Consider the following 23,361-nt stretch of genomic DNA (forward strand, 5'->3'; position numbering starts at 1 on the left):
GGTCCCAGCACAGATCCCTGCGGCACACCACTACTCACAGGCCTCCAGCCCGAATGAGTCCCTTCAACCACCACCCTTTGTCTTCTACAGGCAAGCCAGTTCTGGATCCACACAGCCAACTCAGTTCTGGGTCCACACAGCCAATTCTCCACTGATCCCATGCATCCGAACTTTCTTGATTAACCGATTGTGTGGGACCTTGTCATTAATACTGTTGTAGAACCCAGTTTTCCAATCTGGTCTGATGAGATGAAACTATTTTACAACAAACATTGAGGATTTATGTGAAATTATTTTGGGCATCTCAATTCAACTCCTGGCAGAAAGTGACCCTGTACTAAACTGCATTAAAACTCGGCATTATGCAGTCCTTAATATGGTGCTGAACCATCAATCTTAATCAGAGCTGCAAGGATGGAATGGCATATTAGTGTTGGAGGGGAAGCACTTTTTCCTTCAAGTGGTGGAATTTCATCATTACAGCATTGATGGAGACCTTTCCAGCACACAATCACTTTGAAAGGGCTACCCAATTGATCCCATTCCTCTGCTCTTTTCCTCTGCATTTTTTTTCTTCTCCAGAATATACGTAATTGCTTGTTCATTTTGTAACTTATTGTTCCTCTTTGCTATTTTTTTGTTCTACCAATTAAATCACATTTTCAGCTTTAATTTGGGATTACCGGTAGTTGATCTGGGAATCCCTGATACTAACAGGTTGCTAGACTTGGAAAAATGTTTCGTTGTCCAGCAGGAATAGTAATTACCTTCATAATTACTATCACCATGCAAAAAAAAGGTCAAATTTGAGTTTATTGTGCACAGGTGCAAAGAAAAACTTGCTTGCAGCAGCATCACAGGCACATAGCACCATATAAGCAGCATTCACAAGAAGACATAAATTACACAATTTTTACAAGAGGAACACAATCAGAACAAAAAAAAAGTCAATTTTAGTGCAAAGTGATCAAAGTGGTCACAGTGTTGCTATTTTGTAGTGATTAGGGTTGTGCCAGCTGGTTCAAGCTGTTCTTGAACCTGGTGGTGTGGGACTTCAGGCCCAATGGTAGCTGCAAGAAGATGGCAAGGCCCGGTTGGTGGAGATCTTTGATGATGGTTGTTGCCTTCTTGGGGTAGCAACCATGTAGACACTACCAATCAGCTTCTTAAATCCCTCCTGCTTTGAAATGATAAAATAGTAGGTCTTGAAAGGTGTTCTAATTTTTCCAGATGTGTGTCAGAGGAAGGTTGATAAGTAGGCAAAAGAAAGAAAAGAACATATTTGACAGCATGGGTGAATAATAAGTTTCTATGCTGACATCTGTCTATTCTGCAGAATTTTTTAAGCAATGCAATTCTTGCAATAAACACTTTTAAAAAAACAAAATTTTGTGTAATTTTCATTTCTGAATTCATGAAATTGGTAAAACTGAACAAGAATTGTGCAAAATATTATACAACTGAGTCACCACTCATCCTGGATTTCTGACTGCTTAAGCAGGAAATTTTTGCACAGCACATTCACAATACCTATGGAAAGAAATGCGTGGTGGTGATGGGGAATAGGATGATTATTATTTTCTTTTGCGAATCTGAACTCAACCATGTCTGCTAAAGGTGAAACTACTTTTCCACAGCAGTGGTGGGGGAATGAAAAGCAAAAGGAGGAGAATCTTGATAACATGCATGCAGCTTCTGGTTGTCTTCTGATTTAATATGTGATCTACTGGAATAAAAAAGATACTAGTCCCCAGAATTAACAGTTGGAGAATATTTTAATAATTAAATGATACAGGATATTTATCCTGAAGGGACAAAAGGCAGTTTTTACAAATAAAATAAAAATTGTGGCATTGCAGACTTCCACTTGACTTTTTGGAAAAATATACCTTGGACCATATAACAAGTTTTGTGGTCTAGAAATATTTTCAATCAGCAAATAGCATGAATACTTGTAGATTGTGATCATTTCCCGGACCTGCAGTTGTTTCATGTAGACCCTCTTATACTACTGAGTTAGCTTTCTTTGGTAGTATGAAGTTGAAATAAATTAGTGATGAAAAAATATAATGTTCTATAATCACTGGATGCTGAAGCTATAGCAGTTATTCCCATAGTACAAATATTGCTATTGAATTGGAAACCAAAGTGACACAAGCTCCTTCTTTAGTGAAATGTCTTGTCAACTTGTATTTATATAGAATACTTACATACCCAAGTGATTATTGACCAGGTTTTCGTGACAACTACATACATGCATTGTGGTCATGTCTCAGTGTTGCTGAACATCTTAAGTAAGACAGACTTTCAGCCACAGAGGATGTAATGTCCCATTCAGATTCACTTATTGTCTGCTACTTCATCCTGTACCATTTCATTAGGTTCTGCAAGTATCCAGACTGGCATGTTTGTTTTACTATCAGGAAAGGCAAAATGGAAAGCTGGAAATGACAATTTATACCATCTGCAGATTTAAGGTTGCCAGTGACTTCAGAAATTAATTTATATAGGACTGCTTGTAAGAACACGAGTTCTTTTCCTGAAGAGTCTCATGAGGGGAGGGGGAATTGTAGCTAATGCGCATGGCAAAGGACAATCCCCAGATGTCTTGCCCAACTTCTTCATTATACCATTCCTTCATGCAGTTTGTCTTCGCTATGTACAGCTGGTACTGTATGTTTTGATAGTTACATATTGGTATTTGCTAACCTATTATAAATCTACTATGATAAGTAAAAATTTGAACTGGCTTTTGGCACAATTAAACATATTGTAAAGGGAAGGCGTAAGGTGAAGGTGTGCATTGGATAAATGATTTTCAAAATCAGGAGATTTAGGGATCTTGGTGAGCACAGTAATAGTACAAATAGGTAATGCATGATGTTTAAGTAGGTTTCAGATTTTAACTTTTGGAAGGTATTCATAGTTCCAAAGAAGTTAAGACAAAAAATGGCTGATGCTGGAGATCTGAAATAAAAAATAGAAAATGCAGGGAAATCTCATCAGGTCAGTCAGCATCTGTGGGGGAAAAAACAGTTAATGTTTAGGATCTGCCATCCTTTGTCAGAATTTAGATGATAAAGGATCCATCCTTAGTTCCCCATGGTTTGAGTGGTTTGCAAGGCCGCTTCAGTCACTATATTGGTAGGTCTGGATATAAGCCAGGCTAGGTAAGGAACCATTTGGGTTTTTGCAACAATTTAATTATTTTGAAGTTGTCATTACTAATCATTTTTTTAAAATTATGGATTCTTATTTGAATTTAAAGTCCATAGCTTCCATTAAATGGGTCTCTGGGTTGCTAGTGCAGGTCTTTGAATTACTAGTCAAGTCACTTAAACACTGTGCTACCACCACTGTAGTTGCTTAATCTGCCAAGACCAACCAATCTATTGGAGACACATGAGGCTTGTGTTGCTGGAATCTGGAGCAACGGACAATCTGTTGGAGGAACTCAGCAGGTCGAGCAGGATCTGTGGGGGAAAAGAGGAATTGGCGACTGTTTAGGGAGCTAATCAAGTTTGAGTTGGTTCAATGAGAGCATTCAGAGTCAGGAAGTTGATTTAAACCTCATTTCAGACACTTCAAGATATCTTTGAGTTTACAGAGATCACACCGCTGTTGGAGATGCTGTCCTTAAAATATCTTAAACCAGTGACATGTCTTCTCTTCTGCAGTGAATGTTAAAGATTCCTTCGTGCTTTGCATTGGAAAGTCATGTGGCATGGAAACAGGCCATTTGGCCCACCACGTCCATGCCGGCCAGTGGACACCTATCCATATTAAACTCAATACTTGGCCCACAGCCTCTTATGCTTAGGCAATTCAAAATGTTCATCTTGACACTTTTTAAATGTTCTCAGCAACTCTGCTTCCACCATTCTCTCACGCAGTGTATTTCAGATATACTGGGTGAGAACGGTCCCCCCTCAGATCCCCTTTAAAATTCTTACCCCTTGCCCTAAATCTGTGTCCTCTAGTTTTAACTACCTCTGATATGGGGAAAAGTTTCCTGCAGCCTACCCTATTTATACCTCTCGTATATCAATCAGGTCCCTTTTTGACCTCCTCCGCTCGAGGGGAAACATCTAATATCTCCCCATAACTTAAATGCTCCATCCCAGGCAACAGATAGGTGAATCTCCTCTGCTCCCTCTTCAGGAGTTTTCCTTATAGCTTGGCCAGGTTTCATCCCCTAACCACCATCACCAAGCCAGATTGTCTTGTCACTTTAACTATGTTGCTCTTTGTGGAGCAGCATATGCATAGATTGGCTACCTGCCTTAATCAGATACTCTGGTCTTATGCTTTATGCAATTTGTGTTGAAGTCCGGTTGTTATTAGATTTGATCTTCCTTTTGCCCTCTTTAATTTCAGTGAACTGAAATTCATAGTTTAGGATTGCAACACTTGCCCTTTTAATTTCAGTCAAGAGAGTGAATAAACCTAAAATGTTACTGATTGCTGAACCATACTTCAGTCACAATTCAGTCTGGAATGTGGGTAGGACAGTGTTAACTCCTCAACAGCAGTTTCTTTCTAGAGTAATCAGAATTTCATCTTGTGCAGGAAATTACTATTCCTTCCTTTTAGTTCCATTCTGTATACTACTGCAGTGGAATGTAGATTCTGTGATGTGAATGGCAAAAGTGACTTGCAACACATTCAGAGAAAAAAATTGATTTTTTTTCTCCCCATAGCTAGGCAATTAATTGTGTCCCTTGGGGCTTTGTTGCATACCATGGGATCGTCTAATCCAAAACGGAGACTGGCTAAGTGGGTACGGGTACATATTCTGCATTGTTATCACCTTATACAGAGGAAACCATGGGCTTGCATTAAGGTCATTTCTAGGAAAGCAGCAGCCACTTCATGGGAAAATGTGCTTTCCTTTACTTGAACTTGAAGAGCATCTGCAGAATTGTAATTCACATACAAATCCACATACTATCACAAAGTGTTATTGTTTGGATTTATTAACAAGAGTTTGCTTAGAAAAAAAATGACTGAAAATGAATAAGGAGCCTAGCATCTAATGGGTGCTGAATGAGGGCAGCTGTAACACTCCAGTTGAAATCCGAGCAGCTGCTTAGACAAGATGGAGGGTCTAATATCACATCCATCCAGCTGTTCTTAGGCTGTGAATTCTCAGGGGCCTTTTCCACCAGAGTGAGGTTTAGAGGTGGGGATGACAGTCCTTCTCTCCCCTTAATTCCATTCCTTTTGTCAGCTTCAGACCATAGAGTTGCAAAACCAGTGATGTAGTCACTATTGCTCTGTTCAGTACAAAATCACATCTTGTTATTTTGGCTGTTTTGCTCAGCACAAGTGGTATATTTAACAATTCCAGTTTAGACAGGGAATGCACATCAAAGATACTGTCAAGTTACATCATACAACTCATCCTTGAATGGGCTTACGATTCTGTGATTTCTTACAGTGATTCAGTGTTTATCTCCTTGCCTTATTCAGATTTGGATATCACACACACATCCCATGTGACCTGGCAAGGTTCTTTTGCAGACATAAGATTGTCTGTGTTTCTGAAATAGCAGAGGAACTAATAGAATTTACCAAACTTCTATGGAAAATATTAATAGATTAAATGAAGATATTTGAAGAAAGAATGAGTCAGGAAATAAACTTTTTCTTCACGATACTAGGAAACATTTCAAGATTACAAGCAACAGTGATTGTAAGTATAATTGAAGAGCCATTAGAAAATTATGTGAAAATCAGCAAAAACCATTAATTTTGCAAAGAGTAGGTTAGTTGTGCTGATCTAATTTAACCAGTTACACTGAAGAAATTGAGAAGTTTGACAAGGTGATTTGAAGTGTTTGATAATGTGGCACATCAGACAGTTTAAAGCCAATGAGTTAAATAAAAGGTTGAAGTAGTAGCAAGGAATAGAGGGTAATGGAAATATAGATAAGGAGTAACTACATTGTTTCCACTCTGTGTTATTACGCTGTGTTATTTATTGATGTGTACACTGTGTTATTTGTTGATGTCACCAAATGATGGAACTTGAAATTGAAGAAGAATAGGGGGATAAGGTACAAGTCAGGGATCTACAGGCCAGTGAGTGGTGGGAAAGATAGTTGGGGGTGGGGTGGGGGGAAGAGTTTGAATTCTAAGAGACAGGATCTATCTGCATTTGGAAAGGCAAGGACTGATTATGGATAGTTAGCATGGCTTTGTGCATGGGAAATCATGTTCTCGTGAGTTTGATTCAGCTTTTTTGAAGAGGTTACCAAGAGGATTGATGAGAGCAGGAGAGTAGACATTGTCTATGTATACTTTAGCAAGGCCTTTGACAAGGTCTCACATTGGTAGGCTGGTCCTGAAGGTTAGATCACATGGGATCCAGGCTGAGCTAGCCAATTGGGTATGAAATTGGCCTGGTGGTGGGAGTCAAAGGGTGATATTGGAGAGTTGTTTTTCAGACTGGAGGCCTGTGACCAGTGGTGTGCTGCAGGGATCCGTGCTGGTTCCCCTGTTCATCATATATATTAATGATTTGGATGAGAATGTAGGTGGCATGATTAGTAAGTTTGCAGATGGCACTGAAATTGGTGGTGGAGTGAGCAGTGAAGAAGGTTGTATAAGGTTACAACAGGATCCAGATGAACTGTGGTAATGGGCAAAGGTCTGGCAGATGGAATTTAACTCGGACAATTGCAAAGTGATGCATTTTGGGAAGTTAAACCAGGGCAGGACCTAGCAAATGACAGGGCCCTGGGGAGTGTTGTAGAACAGAGAGACCTAGGAGTATAAGTATATAGTTCCCTGAAAGTGGCAACACCATTAGACAGGTGTGGATGTCATTTTACATCTGTGCAAGATGTTGGTGAGAACGCATGGAATAATGTGTGCAGTTCTGGTAGCCATCCTATAGGAAGGATATGATTAAGCTAGAGAGGGTGCAGGAAAGATTCACAAGGACGTTACCAGGACTGGAGGGCTTGAGTTATAAGCAGAGACTGGATAGGCTGAGCCTGTTTTCCCTGGAACAAGGAAGGCCGAGGGGTGACCTTATGGAGGTTTTTTAAATCACGAGGGGCATAGATAAGGTGGATGGTCACAGTCTTTTTCCCAGGGTGGTGGATTCTAAAACTTGAGGGCATAGGCATAAGGTGAGAGAGGAAAGATTTAAAGGGGACTGATGGACAAGCTTTTGCACACAGAGGGTGGTGGGTATATGGAATGAGCTGCCAGGGGAAGTGGTAGAGACAGGTAGAATTACAATGTTTAAAAGACATGGATACAGGTACATGGATAGGAAAGGATTAGATGGACTGCAGAGGAACATAGATTAGAAGGGTGAATGAATGACACTTTGTAATGCTGGAACAGAGTATGCAAATTATAAAATACTCAATGGAATAGAAATGCATCAAGCTTCAGATTTTACAAAAATCTTCAAAAATAGAACATTAGATTCAAAAAGACATAAAACTGCAAATGGAATCTGCCTTTTATGTAAAAGAATGTTTAATAGAAAAGTATGGGAAATGAAGAAAATTCTGAAAGAGACGGATAAGGTGACAGAAAGATTATAAAACTGGTGCAGTGGGAGATGCCCCTGCAGATGTAGAGTATTCACGTGGTCATTGGTCAAGGTGAGTTGATGGTTACGATGGGAAAAAAATTTTGTTTGTTCTGCCCACTTGCCTTGTTCACTGTGATGGCAGCAGTCAGAGGACACACTCAATTTTCTGCACAACCAGAGCTTAGTACAATGTTGGAGAGGGGTAATTAAAAATGCACCCATAAACAAATGTTTAGAAAACGTTCTAGGAGCAATATGAATATTTTATTTATTTTCAGTTCTTCTTTAATCTTTTGAAGTAACTTTTGTGCAAGAAACATATTTTGTGTTTCAGCACCTTTGTGAGGATAATTGAAAACAAAATAAATCATGCTGCAGGTTGTTTATTGTTACAAGTCAGGGTCATAGTCACAGGAAGCATTTAATTTTATTGGCCTCTGAAGTCAAGCGTCTGTGGATTTCTAACAGTGTTTTGCAACATACCAGCTCATGGCTGTTAAAATAGTAGACAGCCATGCTGGCAGCTCATTACTGTCTCAGCTGTAGGCTCCATGGAAGTGTTGAGACAGTGGGAATCGACTCATAACAACTGCAGTACGCTGCTGCTTTCACAGTCTTAGCTGCATTCTTTCACTCCAAAATTGGTAGCAGTTTATTTATCATCTTCAAATACTCCATGTAAGCATGTCCATGTAGTGGTCTTCACCTTTGAGTTCAAACAAGTTTACAAATTTTCTTTCAGCTGGATACAAAAAAACACTTTGTCCAGAATAGAATTATAGAGCGAAGCCGCACAGAAGAAGGCCTTTTGGTCCAGTCATGTCAGTACTTGCTCTGAAAGAGCTATCCAAATAATCCTGTGGTCCTGCCATTTCTGCACAACTTTGTAATTTTTTTCAGTTACCTTTTGAAAGTTATTTAACAAACTTGCTTCCGCCATCCTTTGAGGCACCATACTCCAGATAGCCATAGTACACAGCAAAACAAACTGGTGGGGGAACTCAGTGGGTCGAGCGGCATATGTGGAGGCAAAGCAGTAGTCAAAGCTGATGCAGGAGATAGAAAAGGCATGTGAGAAAAGTGGTTGTAGGGGACTTCAATATGCAGGTAGACTGGGAAAATCAGGTTGGCACTGGATCCCAAGGGAAGGAATTTGTAGAATTCCTACGAGATGGCTGCTTAGAGCAGCTTGTGGTCGAGCCCTCTAGGAAAAAGGCAATTCTGGATTTGGTGTTGTGTAATTAACCAGACTTGATTAGGGAGCTTAAGGTAAAGGATCCCTTAGGAGGCAGTGATCATAATATGATAGAATTCACCCTGCAGTTTGAGAGGGAGAGGCTAAAAATTGGTATAACAGTTGAGTAAAGGTAACTACAGATACATGAGAGAGGAACTGGTCACAGTTGATTGGAAGGGGACCCCATCAGCATGACAGTAGAGCAGCAATGGCAGGAGTTTCTGGGAGTAATTCCGAAGATGCAGGATCCTTTCATCCCAAAGAAGAAGCAGCATTCTAAAGGGAGGATGAGGCAACCATGGCTAACAAAGAAAGTCAAAGACAGCATAAAAGCAAAAGAAAGGACATATAATATTGCAAAAATTAGCAGGAAGCTAGAGGATTGGGAAGTTTTTAAAAACCAACAGAAGGCAACGAGAAAGGCAAGAAGGGGAGAAAAGATAAACTATGAAGGTAAGCTAGCCAATAATATAAAAACGGGATACCAAAAGTTTTTTCAGATATATAAAGAGTAAAAGGCAAGAGTGGACATCGGACTGCTGGAAAATGACACTGGAGAGATAGTAATGGGGAACAAAGAAACTGTGGATGAACTGAGTAAGTATTTTGCGTCAGTCTTCACTGAGGAAGATACCAGCAACATGCCAGAAATTTGAGAAAGTCAGAGGCAGAGGTGAGTGTAGTCGCTATTGCTAAGGGGAAGGTACTTGGTAAGCTGAAAGGTCTGAAGGTAGATAAATCACTGGACCGGATGGACTACACCCCAGGGTTCTGAAAGAGGTAGTTGAAGAGATTATGGAGGCATTAGTAGTGATAGAACCATAGAAAACTACAGCACAGAAAACAGGCCATTCGGCCCTTCTAGTCTGTGCCGAAACATTATTCTGCTAGTCCCAAGAATCTTTCAAGAATCACTAGAGTCAGAAATGGTTCCGGGGGACTGGAAAATCGCAAATGTCACTCCACTCTTTGTGAAGGGAGGGAGGCAAAAGACAGGAAATTATAGGCCACTTAGCCTGACTTCAGTGGTTGATAAGATTTTAGAGTCCATTATTAAGGATGAGGTTTCGGGGTGCTTGGAAGCATATGATAAAATAGGCTGAAGTCAGTATGGTTTCCTTAAGGGGAGATCTTGCTTGACAAATCTGTTGGAATTCTTTGAGGAAGTAACAAGCAGGATAGACAAAGGAGACTCAGTGAATGTTGTTTACTTGGATTTTCAGAAGGTCTTTGACAAGGTGCCACACATGAGACTGCTAAACAAGATAGGAGCCCATGGTATTACAGGAAAGATACTAGCTTGGATAGAAGATTGGCTTTGACTGACAGAAGGCAAAGAGTGGGAATAAAGAGGTCTTTTCTGGTTGGCTGCCGGTGACTAGTGGTGTTCCTCAGGGTTTGGTGTTGGGTCCGCTACTTTTCACATTATATGTTAATGATCTGGATGATAAAATTGATGGATTTGTGGCCAGATTTGTGGATGATACAAAGATAGGTGGAGGGGCAGGTAGTGTTGAAGAAGCAAGGAGTCTGCAGAAGGACTTGGACAGGTTGGGATAATGGGCAAAGAAGTGGCAGATGGAATACAGTGTAGGGAAATGTATGGTCATGCACTTTGGTAGAAGGAATGAGAGCATAGACTATTTTCTAAACGGGGAGTGAATTCAGAAATCGGAGGTGCAAAGGGACTTGGGAGTCCTAGTGCAGGATTCCCTAAAAGTTAACTTGCAGGTTGAGTTGGTAGTAAGGAAGGTAAATGCAATGTTAGCATTCATTTCAAGAGGACTAGAATATAAAGGCAAGGATGTAATGCTGAGGCTTTATAAGATGTTGGTCAGACCACATTTGGAGTATTGTGAGCAGTTTTGGGCAAATGTCCTAGCTTCAACCAACCCTTCCTGGCAACCGGCTCCAGCTGTTGATGACCTTTCATAAAGAATTACTACCTGACAATGGTAAGTATACTCCACAGCCTCCCTGAATCATTTTACTCAAGTTGAAGACTCACATTCTCTATCCTGCTTGGTGTATTAAATATTAAATTAATCCTATTGCCCTGCCGCCGCCTTGATGCCATTTCTTTTTCTGTTTCTAATATTTAGCCAGTCTCGGCTTAAAGCAATAAACTCTGCTTTAATCATTTCAAGTGTCAAATATCCAACAATCCTCTTTGTAAAAAAAAAATACTGCAACCTCTCACTTTCTTAATCGCAGGATATGTTGATGACTTCTCATTGCAGGCTGCTGAACTGGAGGAAGTAGGCACTACACTGTCAAAACCCCTCATATTTTAATCTGTTAAATCTCCTTTTGGCTCTCTTGACAGTGAAAATAATTGTTGTACGTCAGGTCTCTGACGTTAACTGTCTTTTCCTATCCTTAGTTTCATCTTGGCGAATCTTCGTGAATATGGTCTCATTGGAATTGGTGTTTCGTTTCCCAAGCTTATGGTCCTCTCTGCCTACATTCAGGGAGTTATTTATTTGAACTCCGGCATTTTATTATTCATCCGTAATCATGCTCATTTTCCCAATCATTGTTTCCCCAATTCCATATTTATTTTCCCAACTATTATATCCATGGTAAATTCTCATTTTTACTTCCTTGCCTATACTTCTAAATTGTGGATCTCTTACTGAAGCCCTATATAGTCCTCCTCAGCTTGTCAAATCTACATTTGGGACAGATTTCATGATTGTATCTTTTGTGTTAATTATGAAGAAAAATGGATCTAGAATTGACCCCAATTTAATTTTGTTCTGAGCAATGTTCTATATGTTTTCTGTCAAAAATCAACTTTCCTCTGAACTGCTGTTTCATTGTATACCAAACCTCTGTATTTTGTTAACAGTCCTTTAAGTCTGACATTGGAACAACCATAATCTGAAAATCCATATATACTTAATCCACTCCATTTCCTTTATCTATTCCTTATGTTCAAATAAGAATCTTTATTATTTTTATATTATATGCAAATTTTTCCCAGATTGCCTTCTAGCCTTCCTATCACTTCTCTATTTCACTCCTATTAAGCTTGATGATCTCTTGTGTTGTTAACATTTGTCTATCCATAAGATTTTTTTAATGCCTCTTTTTCTTCAGTTCATTTTGAAGTAATATCTTTATTTTAGGTTCTTACAGATTTCCATTTTCCCACTACTGGTCTGTCCATCTTTTGACCATCCTGCTCAGTTTACTTTGGTAGTCTTCATTTGATGTTAACTTTTTTTTTCATATCCAGCAGGATTTAGGTGAGAGTTCTTTTTCTGTTAACTTGGAATAGTAAGATAGATGAATATCCAGAAATTGCTTTGTTGATTATTTTTAAACTATCTTTTGCCAAAATTGTGGCACAAGCAATCAGGCTCTTCATTACCAGATAATTGAAATAATCCAGCCATAATTTGCACTTAATGCCTAAAGCTGGAGATTACTTGAGGCTGTTCAAATCTTTTGTTATGTCTACCTTTTTGTTCAAATATTTGCTGATCTCCCCTGCTGTTGCTCATGAAAAGTCTGGGCCATTGTTGTGATGACCAGCAACTAAAATGGAGCTCTGTTGAAGCTGTTCTAAACCTTAAAGTTGTGGAGTCCATCCATAAGGGTCTAATTAGGCACATCCCAAGGCAAATTATTAGGGGATATTTCTGTAAAATTGCACCTGCTTTGTCTCTGGCTTCTGTCCTTTGGGAGTGGTCAAGTTATCAATGTCAAAGCAGGAAATGCCTCTCTATCTTCCATTTTTGAAGAAAAATATTCTTTTGTGACTTCAAAAGAGGGAATATGCTGACTTATTTTCAGTTACTAAACTAAAATAACTACAATACTTTGTTTTCTATAAGAATTGAAATGCTCTTTCTTTGGCTGTTCAGTAAGATGAGCTTCCAAAAAGATTGTTCAGAAATTTACACTCCATTCTAGTTGTGTTGAAGAAAGGAGCTTAAGAGTCTTCAACAGAGAATTTGATTGATATGGCGGGTTTTGCTTTCAATTGTTTTACCGTGTTTCCTGGTGGGTTATTTTTTTCATGACTGCCTCAGACTATAAAAGATTTTGTAGTTAAGGTCTGGTTTCGTAGTTTATTGCCATATCTATGGTTTTATCGTTCTGCATTTCTGCAGATGCTTGTAGGCACTTATTGTGAAACAGTCCTTCTACAATGTTTAGAAGCAAGTAGAAAGTGCAGAAAAATGATTTATGATTTTAAGCAGTCTAGTGAATAACTATGCAATAAACGGACCTGGATTGCACAAGGTCTGTCCAGGTTTGGGCTTGGAGATGGCAAGGACCCAGACATAAGGTCTGTCAAGGAGTATGGCTTCTCCCATGTAGGAGGATGGGACTTGTCCAGTTGATGTATCTGAGTATGAGTACATAAGCCTCATGCACCCAGACACGGGCAGGCCAAGCTGAGTGCAGGACACTTATTTGGGGCGGAAAGCAAGGCTCATCCAGGCAGGAGTGGAAGGCTTTCCAGGCATGCATGCAAGGCCTTTCCAAGTGGGAATGACCTAAGAGTCCTCATTGATATTTTGTTATCTGTAACTTGCCTCAAAGCACAGTAGGTCTGCAAAAGCATTTATTGTCACGTACATTGCAGCCCACTGCTTACTGCTTCAACATTCTGGCCCAATCCCTCGCAATACCAGGTCTTTCCATTTCAACGGTTTTGGTTTTGCAGTGACAAACAAGAGTTAAGGACACCAGTGAGAATAAGATGAAGCAAATAAAGATGAGAGGAGAATAAATTGACAGCAAAGCAGCTGTTAAGTAAGAAGTGCATGAAAGCGAGTGAGAAAGACAAGGTTATTGTGGAGAAAGAGAGAGGGGTGGTAGCAATGAAGGAAGGCTAAAAATAATTGAGCAGGAAAGAACTGAAATGGAATAGAGAGAAATCAAAGTGAAATAACCCAAGAGTGAGAAAGAAGAGAGATGGAAGAGTAAAGAGCAGAGCACAAATTGGGAATGTGCTTGTAGCTGTCGGTGGAGCCAAAAACCTGACGTACTTGAGAGGCTGTTGGATTTTGTGAAATCCAATGAAATTGTGAAAACTAAAGCATTTCCTAAATGCACAAGTTGCCATTGATTTTTTTTTAGAGGAGAGACCTAGTAAATATGATGCAACAAAAATGAAGTGTTTTAATACAGGGTATCCATCGGTGGCCCTTCACCAAACCCTTTATTCGGCCATCAATATCTTTCACCATGAGTGTGGACCAGACTGCTCAGTGTAGTATTTTATTCCCCACATCAAGTACCCTTATTGTATCTCTGCAAGAGTTTAAGGATGGGTTATATTCAGTATACTTTGGCAGCTTGAAGCAGGTGCGAGGGAACCTCATAACTAGAAGCAGGAATAGGACATAAAGCCCCTGGTGCCTACAATTCAATAAAATTGCAGCTGATCTTTTGCCTCATTGTAACTTTTCTGCACTAGCTCTTGATTTTTTTTAAACATTTGTAGCGGCCCATACTTACGGGACTCGAACCGCCGTCGGCGGCCGCGTGTCGCGAGCTAACTGCGGGGCGGGCCTTCCAGCGGGATCCTGACGTCATATCCGCCGGAGAGGCTCTCGGGTATCTTTGTGCGCGCGCGTTTTGCTTCACACAGTAAAGTGTGCTCCGATTCAGACACAATGTCTCCAAGTTTTCCTTTCGGGAACGCATTGCATTCGGCTACACTTGGTGACCCCAACGCTTCCAGACGGCATCTGGAACCCGCGACATGAATTCCAACGACTCGCACAACGCAGTCTTGCTCAAGCTCCCAACTTTCTGGGCCGCTCAGCCCCACGTCTGGTTTGAGCAGGCTGAGGCCCAGTTCAACATCAGAGGCATTACAGCCGGCGCCACGCGGTATCACTACATGGTCAGCGCGCTCGACCAAGACACGGCAGGCCGGATCATCGACTTCCTGCACCAGCCACCAACGGAGGACAGGTACGCTAGCATCAAGGCGCTCCTAATCTGTACTTTTGGACTCTCCCGCTGCGAACGAGTCGCACGGCTTCTGCACATGGATGACCTGAGTGACTGCAAGCCATCCGAGCTGGTGTACGACATGCTGGCGCTTATGGATAGCCATAAGCCGTGCCTTTTATTCGAGCAGTTGTTCCTCGAGCAACTGCTGGAGGACATTTGCCTCCTCCTCGCGGGTGAGGATTTCAGCAACTTGCGCAGACTTGCAGCCAGGGCGGACGTTCTGTGGCACAGTAAGCAGTGGGGAGCGGCTTCCATCTACCTAACCACAACTGCGCAGCCCAAGGCCAAAAACCCACAACCAAAGCCACCGAGACCCGCGGGGGACAAGGATGAACATTTGGACCGATGGTGCTTTTACCATCAGAGATGGGGGTCAAACGCGTGACGCTGCCGCCCACCATGTGCCTTCCCGGGAAACGCCGGGGCCGGCCGTTGCTAGTGGCTTCGACGGCTGGTCATCGAGACAGCCTCCTATTCCTCTGGGACCAACACTCCGGGCGACATTTCCTGATGGATACCGGGGCTGAAATCAGCATTCTTCCCCCCTCCAACATGGACACCCGTAACGCAGCCCTAGGCCCCGACCTCACCGCCGCAAATGGTACCACCATCCGAACATACGGCACATGCACCATCGCGCTGCGTTTCGGACCCAGCTCCTTCACCTGGACCTTCACGGTAGCAGCGGTATCGCGGCCGTTACTAAGGGCGGATTTCCTATGGGCCAACCGCCTCCTGGTCGACCTGAAGGGCTGGCGCTTGGTCCACACCGAGACTTTCCAGACCTTCCAGCTCGGAGAAGCCCACTTCCCGGCCCTCCACCTGGACTCAGTCACACTTTTGGGCGATGAGTTCGCCAGGGTGCTGGCAGATTTCCCCTCCATCATCACTCCGCAGTTCTCCACTACTGGTCTCAAGCACGGCGTGCAACACCACATTCCCACACAGAGCCCGTAGGCTCCCACCCGACAAGCTCCACCTCACCAAGGAGGAGTTTTGGAAGATGGAGGAGATGGGGATCATCCGTTGCTTGGACAGCCCGTGGGCATCTCCGCTACACATGGTACCCAAGTCCGCAGGAGGGTGGAGACCCTGCGGGGACTACAGGAGACTCAATGACTCCACAACCGCCAACCGAAACCCAGTGCCTCACATCCAAGATTTCATGGCAAACCTGCATGGGGCGGCCATCTTTTCGAAAATCGACCTGGTCTGGGAGTACCATCAGATCCCTGTACACCCCAACGATGTGCCCAAGACAGCCCTCATCACCCCCTTCGGGTTGTTCGAATTCCTAAGGATGCCTTTTGGCCTCAAGAATGCCGCCCAGACTTTCCAGAGGCTTATGGACTCGGTAGGGTGAGGCCTGGATTTCGTCTTCATCTACCTAGACGATATCCTGGTGGCCAGCAAGTCACGCCAAGAGTACGTGGCACATTTGCACCAACTCTGCCAGCGCCTGAGTGACCACAGACTGGCAATCAACCCGGCGAAGTGCCAATTCGGGCTGCTGGAAATCGACTTCTTGGGCCACAGGGTGAACCAGCACGGAACTGCCCCTCTGCCGGACAAAGTCCAGGCCATCCGCCAGTTCCCCAGATCCAGCACGGTCAAGGGCCTGCAAGAATTTGTGGGGATGGTAAATTTCTATCATCGGTGGTGTGCATCATGAGGCCTTTGTTCGGTCTGATGGCTGGCAAGGCCAAGGAGGTGGCATGGGATGCAGAGTCCACGGAGGCTTTCGAGCGGACCAAAGAGGCATTAGCAAAGGCGACCCTCCTGGTACACCTGAGAGTCGATGTACCCACGGTGCTCACAGTCGACGCTTCTGACACGGCGGTCGGCGGAGTCCTGGAGCAGCTCGTCGAGGGCCAGTGGTGACTGCTCGTCTTTCTCAGCCGGCACCTGCGACCACTGGAGGTGAAGTACAGCGCTTTTGATGGAGTTGCTAGCGCTCTACCTGGCTATCCGGCACTTCCGGTATTTCCTCGAAGGAAGGGATTTCACCGTATATACAGACCACAAGCCCCTCACCTTCGCCTTTGCAAAAGTATCGGACCCATGGTCGGCTCGGCAGCAGAGACACCTCTCCTTTATTTCGGAGTTCACCATGGATGTCCGCCACATCGCAGGGAAGAACAACATGGTCGCCGACATGCTGTCCCGCCCCCACATCAACTCAGTGACCACCTCTGCCCCAGGGGCCAACTACACGGCGCTGGCACAGGTGCAACAGGTGGACACAGAGATCCTGGCCTACTGCACCGCCGTTTCGGGACTCCAGTTGGAGGACGTTCCCGTCGGCCCAACTGCGGTTCGGCAAACCCCAGCCTGTGGTACCAGCAGCGTGGAGGCAACGGGTTTTCGACATGCTTCATGGCCTGGCCCACCCGTCCATCTGGGCATCTATCAAATTGGTAGCGGACAAATTTGTTTGGCATGGTTTGCGCAAGCAGGTTGGACACTGGGCCAGGACCTGCATACACTGCCAGACCTCCAAAGTCCAGCAGCACGTGAAGGCCCCCCTCCAGCAGTTCCAGCCAACGCTCGGGAGGTTTCAGCACATTCACGTGGACGTCGTCGGCCCCCTGCCCATCTCCCGGGGCGCCAGGTATATCTTTACCATGGTCGACAGGTTCACCAGATGGCCGGAGGCCATGCCGCTAACAGACACGTCCACTAAATCCTGCGCCAGGACGCTCATCGCAAACTGGATCGCCAGGCTCGGACTCCCAGTGGACATCACCTCCGACAGAGGGGCACAGTTCACGTCAGGCCTGTGGATATCACTGGCGCAGCTCTTGGGCACCCGGTTACATCACACCACGGTGTACCATCCCCAGTCCAACGGTTTGGTCGAGCAGTTCCACAGGCATCTCAAAACAGCCCTGATGGCGCGGCTCAGGGGGCCCAACTGGACAGACGAGCTCCCCTGGGTTTTTACTGGGCATTAGCACAGCCCCCAAGGAGGACCTGGGCACCTCCTCAGCGGAGTCTACGGCACTCCCCTGATGGTCCCAGGCGAGTTCGTGCCAGAGGCCCAAGGTCCAGCAGGGACGCCGGTGGAAGTGCTGACGAGGCTACGGGATAAGGTAGGGACCCTGGCACTGGTTCCCACCTCCAGACATGGCACTACACTGTCCTTTATCCCTAAGGACTTCTGCGACTGTGAGTACGTTTTCATCCGCAGGGGCATGCACAAGTCACCGCTGCAGAAGCCGTATGAGGGACCCTTCAGGGTGCTCCGACACAATGGATCTATGTGTGTCGTGGAGGTGGGTGGCCGCGAAGAGACTTTTACAGTGGACTGCCTCAAACCGGCGCATTTGGACATTGAACAGCCGGTGAAGGTACCCTCACCGTGCCGACGGGGCAGGCCACCCAAGAGGGACACACAGACTGGGGGTCCCATGCCCCCGATGGACACTTCTGGGGGCGGGGGGGGGAGGGGAGGGGGGTTGGGTGGTGTAGTGGCCCGTAATTATGGGACAAACCGCCATCGGCAGCCGCGCGGGGCGGGCCTTCCGGCGGGATCCTGACATCACGTCCGCCAGAGAGGCTCTTGGGTATCTTTGTGCGGATTTTGCTTCACACAGTAAAGTGTGCTCCGATTCAGCCACAACGTCTCCAAGTTTTCCTTTTGGGAATGCGTCGCGTTCGGCTACACATTTAATAATATCACAGCCCTCTTGGGTGGAGAATTGTGAAGATTCATTGTACTCTGGGTGAAGAAATTTTCTCTCATCTCTGTTCTGTATGGCCAATCTCTTATTTTGAGACTGACCTGTGATTCTGAATGGTCAGGTAGGAGAAATATAATTTCAGCAACTAACCTTAAGTCCTTAAGAATTCTGTAGTTTTTAGTGAGATCATCTCATTCTTCTGAACTTGAGAGAGTATGGGCCAAGTCTGCTTCATCTCTTGTATGACAAAACCACCATCCCAGGAATCAACCTTGGGCTGTGATCATCCTTTGGTGCTTTCCTAGCAGTTGTTATTCAAGGTTGGTGATGACGAGCTATTCAAACCTGGATGTGTCCAGTGCTGTCCACTTGGTGTTCAAACTTATACATGTTTGTTCAGGGCCACTAGGTAAAGACTGAGGGCAGTATTCTCCCTCATACAGGGGCAATGAAACCAGTTTCAGTGTGTACATGACTGTCCTGGCTGAGGCCAGCTTGAAGACTGTGAAGGTGGTTGAAATGCTACAGAATTAATTCTATTTACTTTGCTTGTTTAGGCTCTAGCAGATCATTTTGAAGGCAAGACCACGTCCGTGGTGGAGCGGCTGAAGATCTTCTACTGTTGCCAAGTGCCTCCACACTATGCTGTTAAGGTATGTCCATGAAATTATTTTTCCATCTCCAAAAGACAGTACCTCCAGTATTGCAGAAGTGACAGACTAGATCAGAAGTTCACAAACTTTTCTGGATTGCTTTTCTCCTTCCAGATTTGCCAGCTGTCTGCCTGTCCCTGACAGCATATGTTTTGTGTTTTAACATTTTAAAAGCAATTATTTTAAGTGTAATGGTGGTGGCATCCGTTAGTCTTGCGAGACCATGGATCTGCGCATGAAGAGTCTTGCTTCAGTCGGTAGTGGTAGAGCAGCGTCTGTTGTGACTGTAGAGGCCTACATGGGAGTGACAGTCTCGGCTGCAGTGACTGCACTTGAAGGCGTTGTCCTCCTGTGTTACTTTGGTGCTGTTTTTCTGGCGAGTGCACTTTTCTTCAGCAGCTAGCCTCAGCTTCTCTTCTCCTTGTTTTAGACCTCTGTGTAGTTCCAGCCTCCAGCGAGAGCGATCGCTTGCAATTTCTTCCCACCTCTCGACATTCATGTTCAGTGACTTCACGTCTCTCTTGCAGACATCTTTGAAGCGAAGATGGGGCCATCCTTGCTCTCTCTTGCTGGAGGCCAACTCCCTGTATAGCAGGTCTTTCAGGATCCTCCCGTCTGGCATGCAATGTACATGGCCCAGCCAGCGGAGATGGCGTTGTTGAAGCAGGGTGAAGAGGCTGGGTATCTGCGTGTGGGTCAGGACCTCGTTGTTGGTGACTCTGTCAGTCCACTTGATGTCCAGGATGCGTCTCAGGCTACGAAGGTGGAAGGCATTAAGACGCTGCTCCTGTCTGGAGTAGAGGCTCCAGCTCTCGCTGCCGTAAAGCAGCGTGCTGAGGACGCAGGCCCTGTAGACTGCAACCTTGGTGTGTGTTGTCAGCTTTCTGTTCTCCCAGACTCACTTTGCCAACCTGGCAAATGTTGAGGCTGCTCATCCGAACCGTCTGTTGATCTCGGAGTCTAGGGAGAGACTATCTATGATGGTGGAGCCAAGGTATGTGAACTCGTGAACTACCTCCAGCTCATAGTTGTTGATGGTAATGGGGGGGGGGGGGGCAGGGGTGCTCAACACTTTGACCCAAAACGTTCGTCTTCTTCGGGCTGATGGTCAACCTAAAAGCCTGGCAAGCTCTTAAGAAGCTGTCCATGAGGCTTTGCAGTTGCTCTTCAGAGTGTATTGCCAGTGCCGTGTCGTCTGCAAACAACATGTCCCTGATGAGTACTTCGCGAACCTTGGTTTTTGCCCTTGGCCGGGACAGACTGAACAGCTTCCCGTCCAATCTGGTGTGGAGGTAGACACCATCTGTTGATGTTCCAAAGGCGTGCTTCAGCATGATTGCGAAGAAGATGCCGAACAGGGTGGGGGCAAGCACACAGCCCTGCTTCACACCGCTGCGGATGTTGAAGGCCTCCGAAGAAGAGCCGTCAAACTGAACGACGCCTTTCATATCTGTGTGAAATGACTGAACTATCCTGAGGAGCCTCGAGGGACAACCAATCCTGGTGGGGATGCTGAACAGGCCATCTCTACTCACAAGGTCGAAGGCCTTCGTGAGGTCAATGAAAGCAACGTAGAGCAGTTGTCTTTGCTCTCTGCATTTCTCTTGTAGCTGTCGAAGGAAAAAGATCATGTCGATTGTAGAGCGTTCTGACCTGGAGCCATACTGAGATTCGGGATATACCCTTTTGGCGATTTTCAGCAGCCTGTTCAGGACTACATGGGCGAAAACTTTCCCGATGATGCTCAGCAAAGAAATCCCCCTGTAGTTGTTACAGTCGCTTCTGTCTCCTTTGTTCTAATATAGGGTGACAATGTTGTAGTCTCTCATGTCCTGCGGCACTGCTCCCTCTTTCCAGCACTGGCAGAGTAGTTCGGGCAGGTGGTTTAATAGGACACCCTTTGCACACTTGATGGCCTCTGGTGGAATGCCATCCAATCCAGGTGCCTTCCCACTGGGCAGGCTGTCGAGGGCTTTACTCAGCTCTTCGGCAGTCAGCAGTGCATCCTGTCCCTCCATGATAGGCAGGCATTCCACGGCGTCTAGCGCGCTGTCCGAGATGCTGTTTTCCCTGGAGTAGAGTTCGGAGTAATGCTCCACCCATCTCTCCATCTGCTTGCCTTTGTCTTTGATGGTCTCGCCTGTTTTGGTTTTCAGTGGTACTGACTTGCTCTGGGTTGGACCAATGGCTTTCTTGATCCCCTCGTACATTCCACGGATGTTGCCTGTGTCAAATGATGACTGGAAGCTTTTGCAGAGTTGTAGCCAGTAGTCATTTGCACAGCATCTGGTTGTTTTCTGAGCCCTGCTTCTTGCTATTCTTAGCGCTTGCATTGTTGCCTGGGTGGGGTGGCGTTTGTGCTCTAGTAGTGCAACACGCTTTGCCTCGATGACAGTGGTGAGCTTACTTGAGCTTGCTTCGAACCAGTCCTGTGTTTTGCCCCGTTTCTTCCCAAAGGCCTTGAGTGCAGTGCTGTGGATAGTGTTCCTGAGAGATTCCCATCTCTGCTGAGCATCCCCTTCTGGTGGGTCTGCAAGGAGAGCATCCTTCAGTGATTTGATGAACTCCGCCGCTTTGTCTGGGTGTTGGGTCTTACTAGCGTCGATGCACTGCCTGCCTGGAGGCTTGGCATGGTGCATCTCCTTTGGCTGAAGTCTGATCTTGCAGCAAACCAGAGAGTGGTCCGTGTTGCAGTCGGCACTCTGAAAGGAGCGTTTCATGAGCACGTTTCTCAGGTGGCAGCGTCCTGTGATTATCAGGTCTAGCTGCTGCCAATGTTTCGAGCAGGGATGTCTCCAAGACACTTTATGCTGAGCTTTGGTCTGGAAGTAGGTGTTAATGACACACAATTCGTGGAGCATGCAAAGCTCGAGCAGTCGTTGCCCGTTATCGTTCATGTTGTCAAACCCATACTGCCCCAGGCAGCTTGGCCAGGAGTCATGGTCAGTGCCCACTCTGGCGTTGAAGTTGCCAAGTAGCAGAAACTATTCCTGACTTGGGATTTCCTGTATTGTCATTGAGAGCTGATCATAGAACTCATCCTTCGCATCTTGTGTAGAGTAGAGGGTTGGGGCATAGACGCTGACAAGGTTGACAGGCCTGTCGGATGTGTGGATTTGTAGTGAGAAAATCCACTCCGTCCCTTTCTCGCTAGGCTCCACCATCTTCAGCAGCGAGTTCTTCACTGCAAAGCCGACATCATGCTCTCTGGTCTCATCCGAGCCCTTGCCCTGCCAGAAGAAGGTATAGTCTCTCTCACGTAGGGTTCTCGATTCTGTGAGACGTGTCTCTTGGAGCATTGCAATGTCAGCTTGGAGTCTCAGCAGTTCATTGTTAATCATTGTTGTCTTGCGTGAGTCGCTGAACTCCCGAAGGTCATCTGATATATCAGTGGTCATGGTCCGTATATTCCAGCATCCTAGTCTGAGTGCTGGCTTCTTTTTTTGTCTTCTTGTTGTGCCTGGTGCAGTGTTTGCAGTCCGCAGTTCAGGATACTTGTATCCCTAAGCCCCATGCACCCAGTGGAGTGGGCGGACTGTGGCAGGACAGCACCTAATTGGCTGGGGGCTGCCCAGCTTAAGGCAGGCGGTAGCTGTCCAGTGAGACGCGATGGTCTCTTCCCCCGTCGAAAGCAACCCCTGGCGCCTTGATCTACGCCAATCGAGCACAGGCTTATAACCGGTAATCTGCTTCTTTCCGTGTTGTGCCGTCGCGGTGAGGCAACGCTGGAGTGTCCTCTCCAGGGCTCAGGCCTGGGCAAGGTTGTATGGAAGACCAGCAGTTGCCCATGCAGCAGTTCTCCCCTCTCCACACCACCGATGTTGTCCAAGGGAAAGGCAAAAAGCCAACACAGCTTGGCTGTATTGCTTTAAATGTAATAAGCTGTATTGGCTTTAAATGTAATATTATTAAATAAAAGTACCCTTGCTCTTTCTGCTTTTGTACCACACCATATTTCCTGATTTATGTGGAGCTACTCATCAATGATATGACAATACGGACGTCGTCTTGCCTTCAAAGTGATCTGCTAGAGCCTAAATCTTATTTACCATCTGTCCCATGTACCTAGTCATCTCCAGTAATCCTCTCTCCAACCTTCCTTTGCCTCCATGGTAACAAATACACCACTGCACAATTTCTACTGTATCCTCCTGGACAGGTACATGGATAGGAAGGGTTTACAGGGATATCGGTCAAATGCAGGCAGATGGGACTCGCTCAGATGGGAAGCTTGGTTGGCGTGGACTAGTT

At 45.2% G+C, this 23,361-nt stretch overlaps 1 protein-coding gene across 1 annotated transcript in view; it reads left to right on the forward strand.

Annotated features, from left to right (window-relative positions):
• The window catches only part of ttc27 (tetratricopeptide repeat domain 27), a 175,542-nt gene that overhangs the window by 94,818 nt on the left and 57,363 nt on the right, over positions 1-23,361 (forward strand). Inside the window, exon 11 of the mRNA XM_052011316.1 lies at positions 19,015-19,110. Within this exon, the coding sequence (XP_051867276.1) occupies positions 19,015-19,110 (96 nt within the window). The remainder of the gene's footprint in view (positions 1-19,014; positions 19,111-23,361) is intronic.

This window comes from Pristis pectinata, chromosome 3, assembly GCF_009764475.1.
Source record: "Pristis pectinata isolate sPriPec2 chromosome 3, sPriPec2.1.pri, whole genome shotgun sequence".
Taxonomy (NCBI): domain Eukaryota; kingdom Metazoa; phylum Chordata; class Chondrichthyes; order Rhinopristiformes; family Pristidae; genus Pristis; species Pristis pectinata.